The sequence below is a fragment of the Cydia amplana genome, chromosome 1 (assembly GCF_948474715.1).
Source record: "Cydia amplana chromosome 1, ilCydAmpl1.1, whole genome shotgun sequence".
NCBI classification, from domain to species: Eukaryota; Metazoa; Arthropoda; class Insecta; order Lepidoptera; family Tortricidae; genus Cydia; species Cydia amplana.
The window spans coordinates 14,088-33,964 of record NC_086069.1 but is presented as its reverse complement, the minus strand read 5'-3'; the positions used below and the strand labels follow the sequence as shown (position 1 = coordinate 33,964).

The 19,877-nt window shown below is 40.9% G+C and overlaps 1 protein-coding gene across 1 annotated transcript; it reads left to right on the top strand.

The window, feature by feature from the left end:
* The first annotated feature begins 57 nt into the window (after positions 1 to 57).
* LOC134652432 (uncharacterized) lies at positions 58 to 10,065 on the top strand. The gene is made up of 7 exons (XM_063507623.1): positions 58 to 72; positions 459 to 650; positions 5,074 to 5,191; positions 5,287 to 5,387; positions 8,777 to 8,971; positions 9,782 to 9,899; positions 10,052 to 10,065. Exons 1-7 carry the CDS (start codon positions 58 to 60, stop codon positions 10,063 to 10,065), a joined length of 753 nt encoding a protein of 250 aa, XP_063363693.1.
* Positions 10,066 to 19,877: the final 9,812 nt, after the last annotated feature.

Here is a 19,877-nt window from a genome sequence, read left to right as displayed (position 1 = left end):
CCATTGAATTAAATTAAATGTTTGTTAGTCAGTTAAAGGCAAACCATGCAATCAATCATGTCCGAAGTTGTGGTTAGGCTCCTTAGGATCGTCACGATGAGTACCTATTAGTGCCCCTAGTGGATCTGATCTACTACTCATTAAGACTATTTTCGTTGATGACTATCGTAAGGGTAACATTCCATTTCTGACCGCAGCTGCACTACTGGTATTGAACGCGTCGCTGTTACTGTCAATTTCCATAGTAAAACTCCTTAAACCAAAAGAAGTTGGAACAAAGTGACTTCAGAAGTTAGCGTAGACTTAAGAAACTTACAAAATAAATTCAAACTTAAAATATTTTTGGTACCTACCTAGTGCCTATACGCACTAAAACTCGCAAAATAGTGATAGTCTGCACAACTCTGTACCTATTAATAATACTGCTTTACAATGACTCGACGTATTACCACCCTCAGACCGAGCGTAAGCGTCAATACCTCGAGCATAACGTTCTGCCGGCCCTGGAGGAGTGCGTGTGGGAGTGGGAGCGCTGGGGCGTGACCCTCGAGAACATGCTCCACTACTCGGAGTACCCCCGGAGATACCGCAAACTCGACAACGACGTGTACGACTGCGCCTGGGGCTGCTTCTTCCTGCGCATGGGCTGGGTGAGCGTGTTCTATTCTAGGCTCTGTGGGGCACGTGGGGAGGGGAGGGGACCTCTTCCTGCACATGGGCTGGGTGAGCGTGTTCTATTCTAGGCTCTGTGGGGCACGTGGGGAGGGGAGGGGACCTCTTCCTGCGCATGGGCTGGGTGAGCGTGTTCTATTTTAGGCTCTGTGGGGCACGTGGGGAGGGGAGGGGACTTCTTCCTGCGCACATGGGCTGGGTAAGCGTGTTCTATTCTAGGCTCTGTGGGGCACGTGGGGAGGGGAGGGGACTTCTTCCTGCACATGGGCTGGGTGAGCGTGTTCTATTCTAGGCTATGTGGGGCACATGAACAGTAGATATGAGCGCCGATAGGCATTAAGCCGGCGGCGGCGCGCCGGTCAAAATTGGTCGGCGGCGGCGGCGAATCGGCGGCGTGACCTTGAAACACCTTCGATTAATGAAATAAACGATTCAAACGAAAATGTTACCGAAAAACATGTTTTTGCTGTAAGAAAGTTATAAAATAAATGCTTTTTTCTTTTTTCAAGGATAATTTATTGAATAATGGTACGAAAAAAGTTTTAAATCGTATAAACTGTGGATAGGCGGTCTTAATCTTGGCGAGGTTCTGGCCGGAAGGTCTTAGCGAGGCAAGGCCGAGCTCCATGTAACACCGAAGACTTGATTTCGACGCCTTCCAATGCGAGGCCAGAGGATGAGCTGCAGGTAAGCATACAGCTAAGAATCGAACGCCAAGTGTGAGCTTGGCTGTCGGCCAAACGCCTGGAGCGCTGATTGCGGCGCGCTTCTGTGCGAGGCCGAGCTACAAGAGAGCAGAGCGAGGGCGAAGGCCGATAAAGACCGAAGCCATAGTGTTAAAGATCTGGAGCTTTCCTGCGGGCGCATTCGTGCGACGCCAAAGGCCGAGCTGCAATGGAGCTAAGATCAGACAAGGACTAATGTTCAAGCGTTTTAAAAGAGGCCGAAAGTTGAGCTCCAAACAGGGCAAAAAACTTACAGGTTCATATAGCGGCTTACTTCCATGCAAGCGATGCAAGGCCAAAGACTGAGCTGCGAGAGAGCAAAGCTTGAAATTTGACAGTGGCCAAGTTTAAATAAGACCCGATTCCGATGCCCTTCCGTGCGAAGCCAACGGCCGGACATTTGGACGTGGAAACCATTAATATCTCAAAATTAGCCCCTTTTTAAACCTTTTAAAGACGTTTAATCATGCTTGCAATGGTTAAATTCGCGGTAAATTACGGATGGTTAATAGCTGGCAAAATTAGTTATGCATTGGGTCGATAATCCAAAGATGTGGGTTCGAGTCTCACGTTAGCCAGAGTTGATCACAGGTAATTTTTTCATTGTGATTGACATGTCTAGTGTATATACAATCTATAAATTGTAATGTAGAACGTTCCACAATAAAAATGGAAGAAAATCAGTATGTTTATTACGAGTATATTGATGTTTAAATTGATATTAAATAATTTCGTTTCCCCAAGACTAGTAGCGCGGTTACTAGACAGATAAATTTGCATAACCTTCGATATTTTTGAATTATATGGGCCTAAAATACCTTTTGAATGCCTATAAACTATTCGAAGTGGCGCCGTTAAACATTTAAACTCGATTGAATATAATATTATCTGGTTCTGAAACCTCTGAAAGTAGATAGTAACTACCAAGGTCACGCCGATGCCACGCCGATAGGGCAGCGTCGGCGGCGGCGGCGCGCCGGCGCGGCGCTCATATCTAATGAACAGTAGTGCAGCTGCGGTTGGAAATGGACTGTCACCTTTAGGAGTCCAATTGGCAAATGAAAATGTCCAAGTCGCCCTCCGTATTTGAGCGGTACACGCAAATTACAATTAAATTAATATCCACAAGTTGTATGGCAGCTATTTCAACATGCATTTCTATAGAATAGCCACACAAGGTCAAGCCTGTCTATTACGGTAAGTCTATGGTGGGCATAGATACACACACCGCCGTGTTGTCTAGTTAATCGGCAATATTTTGAACTTAAAATATAATTATTTATGCTAGTCACTATACAGTGTGTAAATCCAATACGGGCGAATATTTAAACGGTGGTTAGCATAGGACCTAAAAAGTATATTGAGATAGATTTTACTTAGAAATGCATTGAAAATTTTAACCATACAAAATAATTCGGCCCGCAATGTAATACACCACACAAGTTACGGGATACGAGCTTTTTAAAGTAACTGTCAACGCTTGTTGGCAGTTACTATAAAAAGCTCGTATCTAGTAATGTCATGTCATCTTCTGTTTCTTAATGTTTGCAGTACATTGCTGCTCGGTACATGTGGAAAAAATTAATCACGGGGTCATAATTAAGTGTAACTTAAAAAAACATTTTAATTAATGATAAGACGGGTAAATTCTATATCTGGTTTAATTTATTGCCCGTATTAGACTTACACACTGTATAGCTCGTCAACTGGCAACCAATGCTCAGTTAGTAATTAAACAAAAGATCATAGCTTATACCACCTTGGAGTACACATTCAATTTCAGCAGTTTTATTACGAAGACATCGCACATTTTGCAGCAGGATATTTATTTGTCGTTCGCACGCACTAGATGTTTTTACTTTACTGTTGCTCGGCGGCTGGCGGACCAAAGACTGAACCGCGCCCGGCGCGGTGGGAGCGGACGAGAAACCAGTTTGCAAATCTCACACCCGCGGGCCACACAGTCGGCGAGGTGAAGCGTTCGAACAGATTCGCAGGAATCCCAATTATAAATGAAGCTTGCCTAGTGGAGTTTATCTGCCTTGTTCTAGTCTAGGCTCTCTGGGGTACGTGGGGAGGAGGGGACTTCTTCCTGCACATGGGCTGGGTGAGCGTGTTCTATTCTAGGCTCTGTGGGGCACGTGGGGAGGGGAGGGGACTTCTTCCTGCGCATGGGCTGGGTGAGCGTGTTCTATTTTAGGCTCTGTGGGGCACGTGGGGAGGGGAGGGAACTTCATCCTGCGCATGGGCTGGGTGAGTGTGTTCTATTCTAGGCTCTGTGGGGTACGTGGGGAGGAGGGGACTTCTTCCTGCACATGGGCTGGGTGAGCGTGTTCTATTCTAGGCTATGTGGGGCACATGGGGAGCGGAGGGGACTTCTTTCTGTAACGGTACTGGCTCTAGTTGTTCATAGGTATCTTTTATATATGTTGTTACAAGTATTATTTTAGGGGAGCTAAACTAGAAGATTTTAAAAGGAAAATACAAACACTGTTAGTTACAACTTTTGTTTTATTAATAGTAAAATACATTCAAAACCCGGGCCTTAAGGCCTTGCATACACTGCAATTAACTTAATGCTAGCTCTTAAAATTCTATTAGGGACCGGAGAGCAAAAGTGGGTCTAGCGACTACCTACCCTTACGGTTGAACGTTATATTAATATTATTCTTATTATTTTAAATTAATGTTGGGCGCCGTAGAAGGAATACTAAAGGTTGAAAAGAGCTGACCTTGTCCGTAGAGTTTAGGGTACCAGATTATCACCGCCACTCGCGTTCTGGTTCGTTAAATCCGTCCATAAAGGCTTGTAGATCCCTTCTTGAAGTATCTTTAGTGGACTTAGCATGTTTCTTGCGGCGAACTCGACGTAACTTAGCTTGTAATTTCGAATAGTTAACTGCGCTGTGACAATGGCGGTGCACGGACACGTTGGCTGGACAGTTAATTCGTAGTTACTCGTTGGTTCTTGATTTGTAGGCTCGAAGACCAATGTTGAGGGGCTATCCTGGTGTTTGGATGCTGAATATGAACTCCAATGTAGTTACTATGAGTTTAATTATAAAAAATATACAAAATTGTAATGGAGCCGAGTCATTGCCGCGGTGGCTAGTAAGTAAGTCACGTGATCACTTGGCTGCCCCCCGCTGGAACCTCACCCCGCGGTCGCCCTGCTGGAGTGGTACGCGACACGGGTTGCCAGAATTCGAACAGAGCTCGTGCGATCCTAGGTGACTTTGCAAAAACAACGTTTCCTATCTTATTTAGTTTGCTTAGAATAATGTTGAATACAACGCGCCGACGAATAAAAAAAAGTATTTGAAGACAATTTTAATTTAAAATCGACCTGCGATTAAAAGAAAACCCGAAATGTAGGAAGGTACCGAATTTTTTTTTTTTAAACTAGCAACCAGGACCATGTTCGTCTCGACAGCGCGCTGCGCGAGTACGTTTGCGCGCACTAGATGGCGATAAGGGTATCGATCGACCACGGACCGTGTATAATTGGATTGAGAAATTCATGAATAAAATTTTGTTGTTACAATGTAAACGTAAAATTTCTCAAATCCCATAACCAAAGACATTTGGTCATTCCGAATAATGGTTTTGGCCGAATTGTGACCAGAAAAAGTTTTGACAGAGGTAAATACGTTGCGTTATTTTGTTATGGTTGCAGTTAGACGACGATATTGAAGGATCGTTCCAAGCGCCCGTGATGCTGGCACACCTGGAGAACTACCTCGAAGACTGGAGGCTTCCGGAAACCAATGAAATAATCAGCCGTTGCATTTATGGTATGTAAATCTAATATAAGTTGGACGACGACATCATAAAAATAAAAACTAAACTAAACTTATTATTATTGAACTCAAAATCATACCTTTTCCAGTGAATTACCCTCACACGGAGCTGACCGGCCACGTGCCGGACTGCGAGCAAGCCAAAATCCTGAAGAACTGCCTCATCAAAGAACAATATTTGGAGATTACGGTAAGAGGCCTTATTGTATGTTGTACCTACCTTATACCACAGAATAAATAATCCCATCAAAAACATTACATGTAAAAAGGTGCAAGTCTCGCAACGCTTCTACTACAAAAAAGTTTTGAGATGTAATGTGAAACCAAGTCGGTTATTTTAATCAGTGCCAGGGGGTGTTAAAACTGTATCAAATACAACTGTATATCTTTAATTTGTAATACGTATAATGACTTGGCCATCGCACGGTTGCATAATGACATAAGGATCATCGTCACCTATTACAAATATTTCTAATTGAACATAACGCTAGCGCTAATTGCAGTTCGAGCATTACACATATTTACGAGTACGGTACGAGTAAAGCATTATGTGCGATTGCCAAGTCATTATATGTATTACAAATTAAAGATATATATTTGATACAGTTTTAACACCCCCTGGCACTGATTAAAATAACCGACTTGGTTTCACATTACATCTCAAAACTTTTTTGTAGTAGAAGCGTTGCGAGACTTGCACCTTTTTACATGTAATGTTTTTGATGGGATCTCATCTCTTTTTGTAGGCAGTCCTTCTTTTCGGGTACTCATACCCATACTATATGTGTACACATATCATAAAGAAACACATCTTCATTCATACTCACATCGTACATCGTAGTGTACCTTTACTTTACCTATTATTTGTAGGAACTGCAACAGTAACTTTGTAATAGCATATCCCATCAAAAACATTACATGTAAAAAGCTGCAAGTCTCGCAACGCTTTTACTAGAAAAAAGTTTTGAGATGTAATGTGAAACCAAGTCGGTTATTTTAATCAGTGCCAGGGGGTGTTAAAACCGTATCAATAAGATATCTTTAATTTGTAATACATATAATGACTTGGCCATCGCACGGCTGCATGATGACAAAAGGATCGTCGTCACCTGTTAAAAATAATTCTAATTAAACATAACGCTAGCGCTAATTGCAGTTTGAGCATTACACATATTTACGAGTACGGTACGAGTAAAGCATTATGTGCGATTGCCAGGTCATTATATGTATTACAAATTAAAGATATCTTATTGATACGGTTTTAACACCCCCTGGCACTGATTAAAATAACCGACTTGGTTTCACATTACATCTCAAAACTTTTTTCTAGTAAAAGCGTTGCGAGACTTGCAGCTTTTTACATGTAATGTTTTTGATGGGATCTCATCTCTTTTTGTAGGCAGTCCTTCTTTTCGGGTACTCATACCCATACTATGTATACACATCATAACTAAACATATCTTCATTCATACTCACATCGTACATCGTAGTGTACCTTTACTTTACCTACTATTTGTAGGAACTGCAACAGTAACTTTGTAATATCATATATTTATATGGGATTACAAACTTACTTATGCAGTTCTTAGATCTTTAAAACGTGACTGATATTGCAATATTTTTAGGTTTACCCTTTATGTGGCCATTAAATCCTAACTCTGTACCAAATTTCAGCTCTCTGAGTTTATGGGAAGTACTAATTCTATTCTGATGATCATGAGTGAATGAATGAGTGTCATAAATGCGAAACTTTGCTTTCGCTTAACTTCGGAACTAAATGACCTACAGACTTGAAATTTTGGATTTTAACTATATTGATTATAGCTTACTGGATGACGAAAATTTCTGCGTTCTGGTCTTATCCAGAGGTTCTCAAATAGGGGCCTGAAAATGCGGCGAAATGGTTCCAGTAAAGGATGGTACGGCAGTGTTTGCTTCGCGCTCGACTTGGCGGGGGCACTGCCGTGCCCCCAGATATTTATATGGGATTAAAAACTTCTTGCAGTTCTTAGATCTTTAAAACGTGACTGATATTGCAATATTTTTAGGTTTTCTATGGCTTGATAAGCTGAAAACTACTTATGTTTAAAATTTGAAGCTTGTGGGTATACTAGAAGTACCTTAGAATTGTGATGATCGTAGGTGAGTGAGTGAGTGTGTCAGTGTCGAAAATAAGGAACTTTGACGTACAATAATTCTTAAACTACTAGTTCAAATTGAATGTTTTTGAGAATATATCTTAAGCATGTTAAGCCCTATATATTACTGAACATTCAGGGTTCTAGCTTCAGCCAGCACAAAATTACAGGACGTCGAAAATGGCCTGAATCGCTTCGAGAAAAGGATGGTACGGCCGTGCCTCTTTGTTTTGCTCGACTTGGCGGGGGCACTGCCGTGCCCCCAGATAGTACTACGTACAGAAGACTCACTCTCTAACAAAACGCGTCTGTTACGATCAGCACAGATATGGCCGCTAGGTGGCGACAGCGCCACGCGCGGCTTATGGCTTTCCCCAAAATTGGGGCCGAACGGATGTACTTTTAGCTACCTGTAGCAAAGCGACGAAATCGCGGAGTGAGACACGCCTGCTTATACTATAAGCAGCAACGCAAGTGTTCGTCGGTAGATCTTTTGTCGTTGCAATAAGGTTTAAGGTGCAGTATAGGCTCAGATAACTTCTTAGAAGGTTAGAAGGAAGGAAGGAAGGTTCTTAAGAAGGCTCAGTTGAGTGTCTATAACGATAACGAATCTGTTAGAGGCCTAATTAGGCAGAGACCTTAGGGAATACTTTCCGGGGTCAAAAGTAACCTTTCATCTAAATTTGAAGTCTAGACATACAATCATTGTCCATTCACAAGTTTACTTACCATTTAAAGTGATAAGTTCGCCTTTGTACTAATGACTGAGGTGACGTGAGGGGTAGAGGGGTATTTAATATAAACACATGCGCTCTGTCTAAAGGTCCGATTACTACTAACTCAATAATCTGTCTCCCTATACTATACCACATGACGAATGTTATTTTTCCTGTTTTGTTTGTATAATAAATAAACTTTAGTAATAAGGTGATGGTGGTAATGGTGGTGGGAAAATAGTGGTGGTGGTGGAAGACAAGGTGGACACACACGCACACACACACACACACACACACACACACACACACACACACACACACACACACACACACACAGGTACATCCAAACTTGAATAACATGTTTCAAAGATCTTAATTGAACAATTCAATTCATCATTTGAAAATAGTTTAGTCAATCGCTCTCGCAGACGTCCAGGATACAGGCTCAGCCTAGTTTGAAGTCTGATGGATATAATGTACGTGTAGACAATAGTATACAAGTAAACTCTAATGCGCCCAATTTTCGTAATCAAAATTGATATTAGGGTTAGAAAATACCGATCTAAGGATTGAAGTTTGGGTGGACAATGAGACCGGGCTATTATTTCATTTCATTTCATTTCATTTCATTTCATTTATTTCATTTATTATAAAGAAGTTAGACATTATTATTAATTTGGACAATTTATAGTTGGACATAATGTAATTTAGAAGTAATCGGTCAGCACAAGAACAAGTTGCAGTTGGTCGGGCTGCTGCGCAGCTGGCTGGGCGTGTGCGCCGACCTGGAGGGCGTGCCGCTGGGCGAGGTGCTGGAGCGCGCCGTGCGGCCGCCCGCGCCCTCGCCGCCGCTCGGCGACCCCGCGCCGCCCGCGCTGCAGGGCTGCGTCTGGCGCTGCCTCTTCTACGACATGGGCTGGGTAACAACTAACTACCAACAGCCGTATTTTATTTATTTGTTGCATACAATTAATACTTACAGGTCAACCTTACATGCTAATTGGAATTACATTTCTTAATAGCTAACAACATGCATTTTTTGAATAAATAAGTGAAATTATTATTATGAGTACATTCGATTTACGGTGTGAATAAAAAAAATGAGAGACTGTGACAAAGACAAACAATAATAGCGCTTTCTCCGCTATGTCTACTGGCCCCGTAGACAACATGCCAATCGGTAACGCTCCATAGCGAACGAAACGCCACTGTCACTGTCATACTAATATGGAAGAGTGATAGAGAGACACAAAGCTATTCGATGGCGAAGCGATAGCGATTGTCACCTTGGCTAGATGGCCTGAAAGTTGTATTAAGTGCATCTCGTTCGGTCATCTGGCTCCTCCCCTATTTCATCTCTATATTATTGTACCTCTATGCGATGAGGTCATTTTTGTTATTCTTAAGGCGCCCTAAAAGCTGGGCGTAATCCGAATGCTCTACAACTTTGGCCCACGTAACACACACATAATGACATAACTTTTTAAGATGCAACACGTAAACTATTTAGAGACGAGGTGGTAGTCTGTAGTTAAAGATCTCATATATTATGTGGATTATGCTGAATCTTGCTGCCCGATGAGGTACAGCCGTCAACGACCCCCTCTTTAGCCTCATTCTTGATTTAGAAACTGCGAAAAGGCTCGTTCATAACTTTCATACTAAGGCGTTTCCTTTTCCTATTGATCGTATCGTATAATGTACCCATTCTATTAGTTTGACGTTTTCAGATGGACGATGCAAAAGGAGTTTTCCTTTTGCCCGTCGTGAACGAGACGATAAGGATGTATTATTACAAAACTGACTTAATACCGCAACTAATGGAGGAATCTACTAAATGCGGTACAAGTATGTAAAAAAGATAAAAGATTTTTATTCGTGACGATCACAAAACATGTAGGGATTGTGTAATTCACAATATAATAATAATACTTAGCCCCGCCATATTGAAATGAGCTACGCAAACGGACCCTACGCGCTAAACGTATTTTCCGTTGCAGAGTTCAGTTTGTAATAAATGTTGAGTAGAGTCTGGCTACTGAAATATTACAGTTAGGCCGGAAATTCAAAAAATCTTGGGCCGGTCACACTTTGTGTATTAGGAATTAAAGTTTTGATACTGAAAATATTATTGATTTTCTGTGCACACGTAAGGTACCTAAGGATATAAGTTAAATATACATTGACGTGCAGTCGTGCACTCAAAGTCAGCTCACATAATTTCTACCACTATGTAAAGTACAGTCAACGATAAACACATATATTATGTTTACACTTTCTTACCATATACCATTGTAACAAGGCGAACAATGAAATGTAGTGTAAATAAGACCTAGCTCGATAATACCGTAATATTAATCCATCACCAAAAAAATTACATAAGTACTACTTATGCCAAATGAGCGTTTTCTAAAATAAATATTGAAAACCTGATCCCACCAAAAACATTTTCATGTAAAATGTTGCCAAGACGAAACCATAAGGCTCGCACTGACAAAAAGCGTTAATACGTTATATTTACACTCTAAGCTAGTATACATTTGTGTTGTATGTAATAAAATATATTCTTATTTAATTTCTATATTTTTATTCTAATCACTGAACATACTAATATATGTTTGGCAATCGCACTTGGCACTTAAAACACACCCAGGAGAGACATTTAAAAGAAAAGAAAGCTAACATTATACAAAAAAAAAAACAGGGTTTCCGGAACGGAAGAGGAGAATAACCAGAAAATGTTAAGGTGCCCAAAGGCGACAATTTACACTTTCGGTTACCTCATCCGGAAACTCAACGCGAAAACTGACTTATGTAGTCGTGTGTCCCCGCTTTCACGACTCTCCTCACTGACCCACTCCCGATAACTCGCTCGCCTTCCCTTACGCTTCGCTTTTTCATCTTGGCGGGGGCACTACCGTGCCCCCAGATTCTATCAAATCTGGATGTTCTTAAGCTCATTCTACTCAGAATCGACAGCATTCTCCATCCCGTCATTAAAAAAAGATGTCCCAAAATGTCCATTCCATTACGTCATGTTTTATTTACTTAGTATGAAAAAAAATTTCACTTGTATGTGCGTGACGTAGTGGAACGTACAATTTTCATACAAATTATTGGGACATTTTATTTATCATCAGAATTGAATATGCTAGTGATTCTGAGTTGAAAGAACCCAAAAACACCAGGATCTGTGAGAATCAGGTTTTCGATATTTATTTTAGAAAACGCCCAAATATGCTAAATGCTAAAATTGCTAAGTATATATTTATAGAGCACCAACCTCCTAATTTGTTTACATTTGTTAAGAACTTGTAAACATTGCAGTTTTTCGTTATACAACGCTACACCTACACGTCGACTTCGCACATTGTCGTAATTATTTACGAGTTTAAATAATAGTTTGCGGACCTCACTCAGTATTAGACATTACTAATATTATTTAAAATAAACCCCTTATAAACCGCAAACAATTTGAATGAATGACATACATTCGCGATTTAAGTAGGAAGGTTCAAATTTTTGAAAATGAAGGTAATTACAAAAAAATAAAACCGACTTCAAAAAGGATGAAATAAAATATTATCCTTTTTGAAGTCTACCAACTTATATGTTTGAAGTCGGTGCCAAGCCAAGTAGTAACAATACGAGTCAAAAATGGGATTTATAGCCATAAAGCTGATTATTTTTGACTGGTGTATCAATACTTGGCATGGCACCGACTTCAAACATATCATTTGGTAGACTTCAAAAAGGATAATATTTTATTTCATCCTTTTTGAAGTCGGTTTAATTTTTTTGTAAAAAAAATTATTTTTCCATTTTTAGTTTCAATCGGTGAGCGAAAAATCAATCATCCCCTATTTTCCTACCCTTAAGGTTGGATTTTTTTTTCCAAATTTATATGGGACCAACTTCGGGGTATACCCTTTCCAATAAAAAAATAATTATCAAAATCGAACTACTCTGTAAAAAGTTATGCGTATTCATACCTAAAAAAAATATATATATATATCGGAGAAGGATGGTCCTAATGGCGGTGGGCGCGTGGGGGTAGTACCTAGATGTATTACTTCACAGCCAAAATAGTAGGTATGCCACCAACGCATGAAATAAATATTCGGACTTGTTAACCATACTAGTGCCTACTATATTTCAGTACTAAATGATGAAAAGAACTAATTGCTATTAGAATGTTGACTGGTTAAATTGAAAATAAAAAGATCACATGAAATCGTTCAAATCTTTATTTCAGTCAAACTAAACCGGTTCCAACCCTACACCTCTGACCCGAGAAGATTTAACCCGGCAACAAACTCGGCGGGACACATCTTTTCAAAACAACACATAGTTTCTTTATTTCAAAAAAAAGTAAGCTTATAATGGCACATAAGAAATCAAAATAACACTTGGAATAAAACACTTAGCTAAACGGTTAAAGAACGTGAGAATCTATAAGCTTTCAGAATAATCCTTCAGGTGTAAGCCTTCAGGAACGTAGCGAATTAGGCACGAGCTTGGCTAACGTCCGATCTCTAGCGCGGTCCGATCAAGAAGAAGGAAGCCAGTTCCAGCGGCGGAGCCAACCGCTCCCGCCTCCAATTCAAGTTGGCAAACCTGCCTGACCAGTCTACCAACATAACGACAAAAATGCCTGCTCGTGCCTACGTTCACTCAAGATACTCCTCTTGACGTTCCAAAGCCTTCTACCTGTCGTTTTAGTTCATCAATACGCCAATAGATGGTGGCGTTATTCACTACGCAACTTTATTATTTCGTTACAAGCAAATAATACGTAGCCAAACATTGCTAATCGACTTTTACAGGCGTCTAACTATGAACTGTAATACGTCCTTCTGGTGTCTCGCTCCGACATATATATACGCGTCGACTTGAGAACCTCCTCCGTTTTTTTCGTCGGTTAAAAATAGGTTTGTATTCCAGTCTATTCGGTAGGTAAACCAACACTTTTCCAATCATCATTGGAGAATTTGCAAACAAACCGACTTTGCGTTTGCAGCATTTGTAGAGTCGCAGCTGCTGGTCGCGTCTCGTATAAGCTCTCGTATGTTTTAATGAACAGCTGTCTTGCTTGCAGCCGCGAACCGTTTCTACGAGAACGACGACGTGGAGACGCGGCCGTTCGGCTGCGACCGCTCGCAGCTCTACGTCGACTGCCTCGTCAATAACTTCTTCAAGTACCTCACAGTAAGAACCTTTCATACTGGCTGTACATATACATATAGATACACGCACAGCAAGTGAGACCATAAACCTACACTTGACTATAGTGTAATTCTTATTCTTATGCATTTTTTGTGTAACACGTAAGAATAGCATGTATTTTTGTGAAAATAAGTAAACTCTATATCAATATACTTAGCAATTTACCTCTAGTTTTAGGTCAACCTAAATGTATTGTCCTAAGAGTATTAGAAACATATAAAAAAAATTACAAGTGCGAAATGTCACGGACCGTGTAGTGTGACTTCCCCAGATTTTGTGATATTTTTTTTTTTTAATATGACGTGATTTTACAATAATTTATATCAAATATAAAACACTAATCCTTGTTAGACAACACTGTTTAAAAATTGTATGGATTTATAACGATTTTATATAATTTTAAACAACATACATTTTGTGATTAGTTTTCGCGTCACCACCGCGCGAGGTAATATAAACATGCGGTACTCTGTAGAAAATTATGTTTACTACTGGCAGCCCTATTAAAGTTATTTTAGAACAGCAACACTGTGTTGTTGTCAGGTTTACAAATGGCTGCAGGGAGAAGTTTTGTCGAAAATTATTTATTTGTGTTCATTTGAAAAAATGGTCAACCTTAACGCATCACCGCCGTGTTAGAGTTTTAAAAGTAAGTTGCAGTTTCACTTCACGTTATTGTTTGTAACATAATATATACCTCATACATTGCAGATTAAGCTAATTATTTAACATTTGCAAAATCAAAGGAAATGTTTATGTAATATCGAACATGTTCCAAATTATCACGACCGTGGCCTCAAAAATCTGTCACCACCACGGACTTTTGAGTCCACGTTCGTGACATATAGACACGTGGTCGTGTCATTCTTAATTCGTTTGATTAATTTAGAGGCACATGCACTTTTCAGTAATGCATTTTTATTAGCTACAGATCATTTGCTATTATTGCCCGACTGCCAAAGCAAAAAAAAATATTTTCACTTGTATGTATGTATGATGTGTATCTAATTCTTTGTCACGCTCTACAGTCTTTATAGTTTGACGGATTTCGACGTCTGAGCTGTGTTTTAGGTTTGTCGTAGTCATAGGAGTGACTTAGGCTATGTTAAAATAACTATATAAATCAAAATAGCCGAGTTGGCCACCAAAATGCCGAAATGTCACGACTGAGGGACACTTTGTCACAACCGTGTTTATGTACTCATTTTATTAACCTTTCCCGAGGGTATTAAGCTTGACCATATGAATCAAAAAATTGCTTTTTGTATGTACTTTTGATATATGTAATAATATGCGAAAAATAAAAATGTTTATGAAAAAAAAATTTTTTGGACACAATTTAAGAATCACCCTATAATACTTTACATACTGACCAATGTAAAACAATTCGCAATCTGTTTTGCCTCGACAGTCGCCTTGGTTCACCGATGAAGAGAGGAGCATCAGGCTCGGTAACCAGAGCTCTAGTCCCAGCAGCCAGTCCGGCCGCCTTCCTCGCGTGCGCCCCCCACCCCCGCAGCCGCACCTCGTGCGCACGCGCCTGTTAGCGCGCGTCGCGCCGCTACCGCTCGCGCCCTCTGACTCCGTCGTTGTCAAACTTAAAGTGACGGAAACGGACACATGATCGTGGAGTGCGTAATACATTTAGTAAAATTACATAATAGCCATGATACTCAATAAACTTTTAATAATAACAAACTATTTAAATTTATTTCGCGTTTCATAAAGACCTTGTAACATGGCGTTTTCAAAGGGCAAATAAGAACAAGGAGCAAACAGCGATGAGATATAAAAATTCGACCCTAGTTCATACATGAAAAAAGTAGGGCCGTCGTTTTCCAATATGTGATTGTGTACAGCAGCGGTCGGCAACCTTTTAGCAGCCAAGGGCCACATAGTAGTTAACGAAGTTGACGCGGGCCGCACTTTGTTAATATTTATGACTTAACAGACATTGTCGTTTGTCAATATTACATACAAAATAGCCAGGGAGTAGGGGTCACAAAACCGCGCGTATTATAGAAAGCCGGTTTTTCGGGTTTTGTGAAACAGCAAAACCGGGTTTCCGGTTTTTTCGGTGATTTCGAATTTACGTATAATTTGTAAAATATTACACAAAATATTACGTGACAACAGTGTTGACATAGTCCTCCTTCAGGAAACACACCGCTGATGATACCCAACTCGCTGAACGAGGTAAATTACCTACCGGGATTTGATTTGGTAGCGGCCACTAGCACTACATCAGCTGAGGATATAGGAAATCTGATGAGGAAGGTGATCATGGACTGGGCAGATAGGAACAACACTTTCTTAGCCGATTCTAACAATCCTTTGTTATGTACGTTCCTACGTTCAAATATATATTGTTTTAATCTACTGGATGGAGAATTGACCACCACCCGGACCTAGTCTTCACAACAAGAGTAGTGGACGGTGCTCCAGTGGCTCGTACTGTTCGGCGGCTAATGGGTTCTGTGGATTTCCCACATTCTCAACACGGCCCGTATTAGTTGTCATACGAGGGGTGTTCAAAATATTCTCGGTATGAGAATGAAAACAAACAAGTACGAAAAGTTTGATATTTTTATTTTTCAATATACTCCCCCCCTATGTTCATACACTTAAAAGATCGATCAATTATTTTTTTTAATCCCTCGTAAAAATATTTTTTATCTTTCGTGTAAAAATGCTCCTCCACTGCCGCCTTCAATGCTTCATCGTCAGAAAATTTATTTCCACGCAGATCCTTTTTAAGATTGGGGAGCAAAAAGAAGTCGCTGAGGGCTAAGTCCGGACTATACGGTGGGTGAGTAACAGTTTTAAACCCACATTCAACAATAGCTGCCTTGGCAATATGAGCAGTATGGACGGGGGCGTTGTCATGCAGAAGCAGAATACCTTTGGTTAACTTTCCTCGCCTCTTTTCTTTAATTACATCCTTTAATTGACGTAGAATGTTAGCGTAGTACTGTCCTGTGATATTTACACCTTTTTCTTTATAATCGATTAGTAATACTCCTTCACAATCCCAAAATATCGTGGCCATGACCTTGCCAGCTGAAGGGATGACCTTGAACTTCTTGGGATGAGCTGAACCCTTAATGTGCCACTGCATGGACTTTTGTTTACTCTCTGGGTCATAATGATGAACCCAGGTTTCATCTCCAGTAACTATTCTTTGCAGCACCTCATCAGGATTTTCACCGCACAGGTCAATAAAATCGGAACAACAAGCTACACGCATGTCTTTTTGAAGCCGAGTCAGCATTCGCGGAACCCATCTTGCACTTACTTTTGACATATTAAGATGGTCATGTATAATATCATGTACGGTACCAATAGAGAGATTGGTTACTTGTGCTATAGATTTTACCTTCACTCGACCATCTTCCAATATAAGTTTTTCCACTTTATCAATATTTTCTTGTGAAGTAGCTACTACAGGCCGGCCAGGTCTAGGGTCATCTTCAATACTCTCCCTTCCGCGTTTAAACTCGCTTGACCACTTTTGAATGGTAGATAAAGAAGGAGCAGACTCACGGTAAACACAATCCATTTCCTCTTTTATGGTTTTTTGATTTTTACCCTGTTTTGTCAAGAATTTTATCACGCATCGATGTTCTAATTTAGTTAACATTGTCAATTCGCACATGATGTTCATGTTTGTTCAGCAATTGCAGAAAAACAAAAGACCATCTCGGTTCGAATTATACTTTTTTTTAATGTCAATGAATAAACCTTAGCGGCCAGTAACGAAAGAAATTTTAGAAGAGGTCGTAAGATATCAATACCGAGAATATTTTGAACGCCCCTCGTAGGTCTGAAAATTCCGATGGTTGAGTCGTATCCTGCCTAACACCACCTCGCGGAATGCGGAAGTTTGCTTATGCTGATGACCTGGCCACAAGTGACACAAGAATATAACTTGAAGAGGGACAAAATACCCTGGAAAAGAACCTGGATCTATTAGACGACTTTCTCTGCCGGTGGCGTTTGTGCCCCAGCACTTCTAAGACCGAGGTGTCCTGCTTTCACCCTGTGCAACAAACTGGCCAAGGAGCTGAGGAGCAAGCCAGGCCAAGGAGTTGAGAGTAAACTCAGGGCATCCCCACTCATTTCTCATGTATACGTTTTATTTGTAAACTGTGAGACCTAGGTGAAAAAAAAAAAAGATTCGTATAGAGCTCGGAATTTGTAGGTCCAGAAAAATATGGATTTTTAGATCCGGCTCCCGGGTCGAAAAATGTTTGAGGGCCCGGCCAAACGGTGGGGGTTAGAGGGGGGGTGCTCGACCAAATGTCATAGAGGACCCTGGGAAGTTTTTGAAGCCGCCATTTTTTTTTCCAAATGGCCGACTTTTTTTTTAATTTTTTCAAGTTTGTCCTAGCGCGCTGAAATTTCGGTCACGGAATCTCTGGGTCCTCTGGATTCGTATGGTAAAAAAATTTTTCGAAAAATGTTTCATTTGCGGAAAAACTGGTCACTTTTATTTTGTATGGCAACTTTTAAACGGCGCGAGATGGGCGGGGGGTACTCGACCAAATGTTATAGAGGACCCTGGGCAGTTTTTGAAGCCGCCATTTTTTTTTCCAAATGGCCGAATTTTTTTTTTAATTTTTTCAAGTTTGTCCTAGCGCGCTGAAATTTTGGTCACGGAATCTCTGGGTCCTCTGGATTCGTATGGTAAAAAAATTTTTCGAAAAATGTTTCAATTGCGGAAAAACTGGTCACTTTTATTTTGTATGGCAACTTTTAAACGGCGCGAGATGGGCGGGGGGTGCTCGACCAAATGTCATAGAGGGCCTCGAGAGAATTGCAACTGCATTCAAAAAAATTCAAAATGGCCGACTTTTTTATTTATTTTTTTCAAGTTGGTCCGAGCGCGCTGAGATTTGGCACGCGGCGAGCCTGGGGGCCCAAGATTACCATGTAAAAATATTTTGGAAAAGTCCAAAACGGCGCGGGCGGGGGCAAAAGTCAAATTTCCAAGTAGGTTAAGCGAGCCCGAAGGGCGAGCTTCAGGCTGGGAGGCCGCAGGCCGACCCCGCGACGTGCCGTCAGGCCCGGAGCTTCACCCCGGGCGTCCGAGCGTGTCCTACCCCCAGTAATTTAAAGCGAGGCCGAAGGCCGAGCTGCGTGAATGAAGTGCTTCCAAGCGTTCTACCGAGTCAACTGTGTTGATGAGCGAGCCGGCGGGCCGAAGGCCCGGCGGCGAAGCGTCGAGGCTCGCGAAGGCCGAAGGCTGAGCTCCGCGTAGGGCCGAAGGCCCGAAGCGTCACACGAGAGGGGGAAGTTGGAGCTTAAACACGACCCAATAGTAAAAGTGGCTTGGACAAGCGAAACGGCGGGCCGAAGGCCCGACGTGAGCTTGTCAAGACACTTTTACTATTGGGTCGTGTTTAAGCTCCAACTTCCCGCTTACGCTCCCAAGCGAAACCAACCCTCCCCGAGTGTTTTAATAAGCGAAGCGGCGGGCCGAAGGCCCGACGCTGAGCTTCGAAGCCCAGCGTAGGCCGAAGGCCGAGCTCCGCGTAGGGCCGAAGGCCCGGAGCGTCCCTTACGAGACCCCAAGCACGCGAGGCCGAAGGCCGAGCTGCGGGAATGAAATGCTCGCATGCGGATCTTTTCTTTCGAGCAGAAGTACAACTTCATGTTTTTTTTTTTTTTTTTTTTTTTTTTTTTTCCCTTTGGAAGACAAATATTCTTCTTCGACATTATATGCAAAACCGAACAAACCATCAGAAAAGTGGGTTAGGTTAGGTTAAAACTGCGACACTTGCATAATCGTGTTGCTACCAGAATAATGGGTTAGGTTAGGTTAGAACTGCGATCCTCGCAAAATCGTACTGCCATCGGAAAAGTGGGTTAGGTTAGGTTAGGTTAGGTTAGGTTAGGTTAGGTTAGGTTAGGTTAGGTTAGGTTAGGTTAGGTTAGGTTAGGTTAGGTTTTTTTTTTTTTTTTTTTTTTTTTTTTTTTTTTTTTTTTTTTTTTTTTTCTTTCTACCTCCAACATGATCGGAGCCTGTGTTTGTCTATGTACTCTTTCATACCAGTTCTCGCTTTTCATGCCTCTCGTACTATCATTCCACATACTTTGTCTTTCTGTCATTCGTCGTCTTTCATCAATTTTCAAGGTGGGAGCTCCTTGCTACGACTACTCTATTCTAACTACAGTTTTTTATTTTTGGGGTTGTAATTTTTATTAAAACAACAATTTATTTTTATTTTCTTTCCAAGTTTACAGTTTGTTCTTATAGATATTTAAAACATATAGGTTTACATGTTCTTGGCCTTATCTTCTATATGGGGACATCAATTTCTTACATATTTCTAACAATACAAGTTTCGCTTTGTTTCGACTATTGATATTTTTGTTATTTTCTTATCTTAATGTTGTATGCTTATTTTAAATATACCCATTATATTTAACAAGCATACTCTTAATACCTATTTACATTTTTATTTATCGGTGTACATATAATCCTTTTCTTTTCTATAGCTAAATATGTCGCCGTTCCCTCCACCTCTGTGTCGTTGCAGATGTAGTTTACGTTTTTCCCCATTTGATCGAGTTCAGTGGACCACCATGTCATGTTTT

Bases quoted from the DNA above. Each gene is read 5' to 3' on its own strand.
- LOC134652432 (XM_063507623.1), top strand. The intron at 5,192-5,286 runs GTATGTAAATCT...TACCTTTTCCAG, and splicing joins AATCAGCCGTTGCATTTATG to TGAATTACCCTCACACGGAG. The intron at 8,972-9,781 runs GTAACAACTAAC...TGACGTTTTCAG, and splicing joins TCTTCTACGACATGGGCTGG to ATGGACGATGCAAAAGGAGT.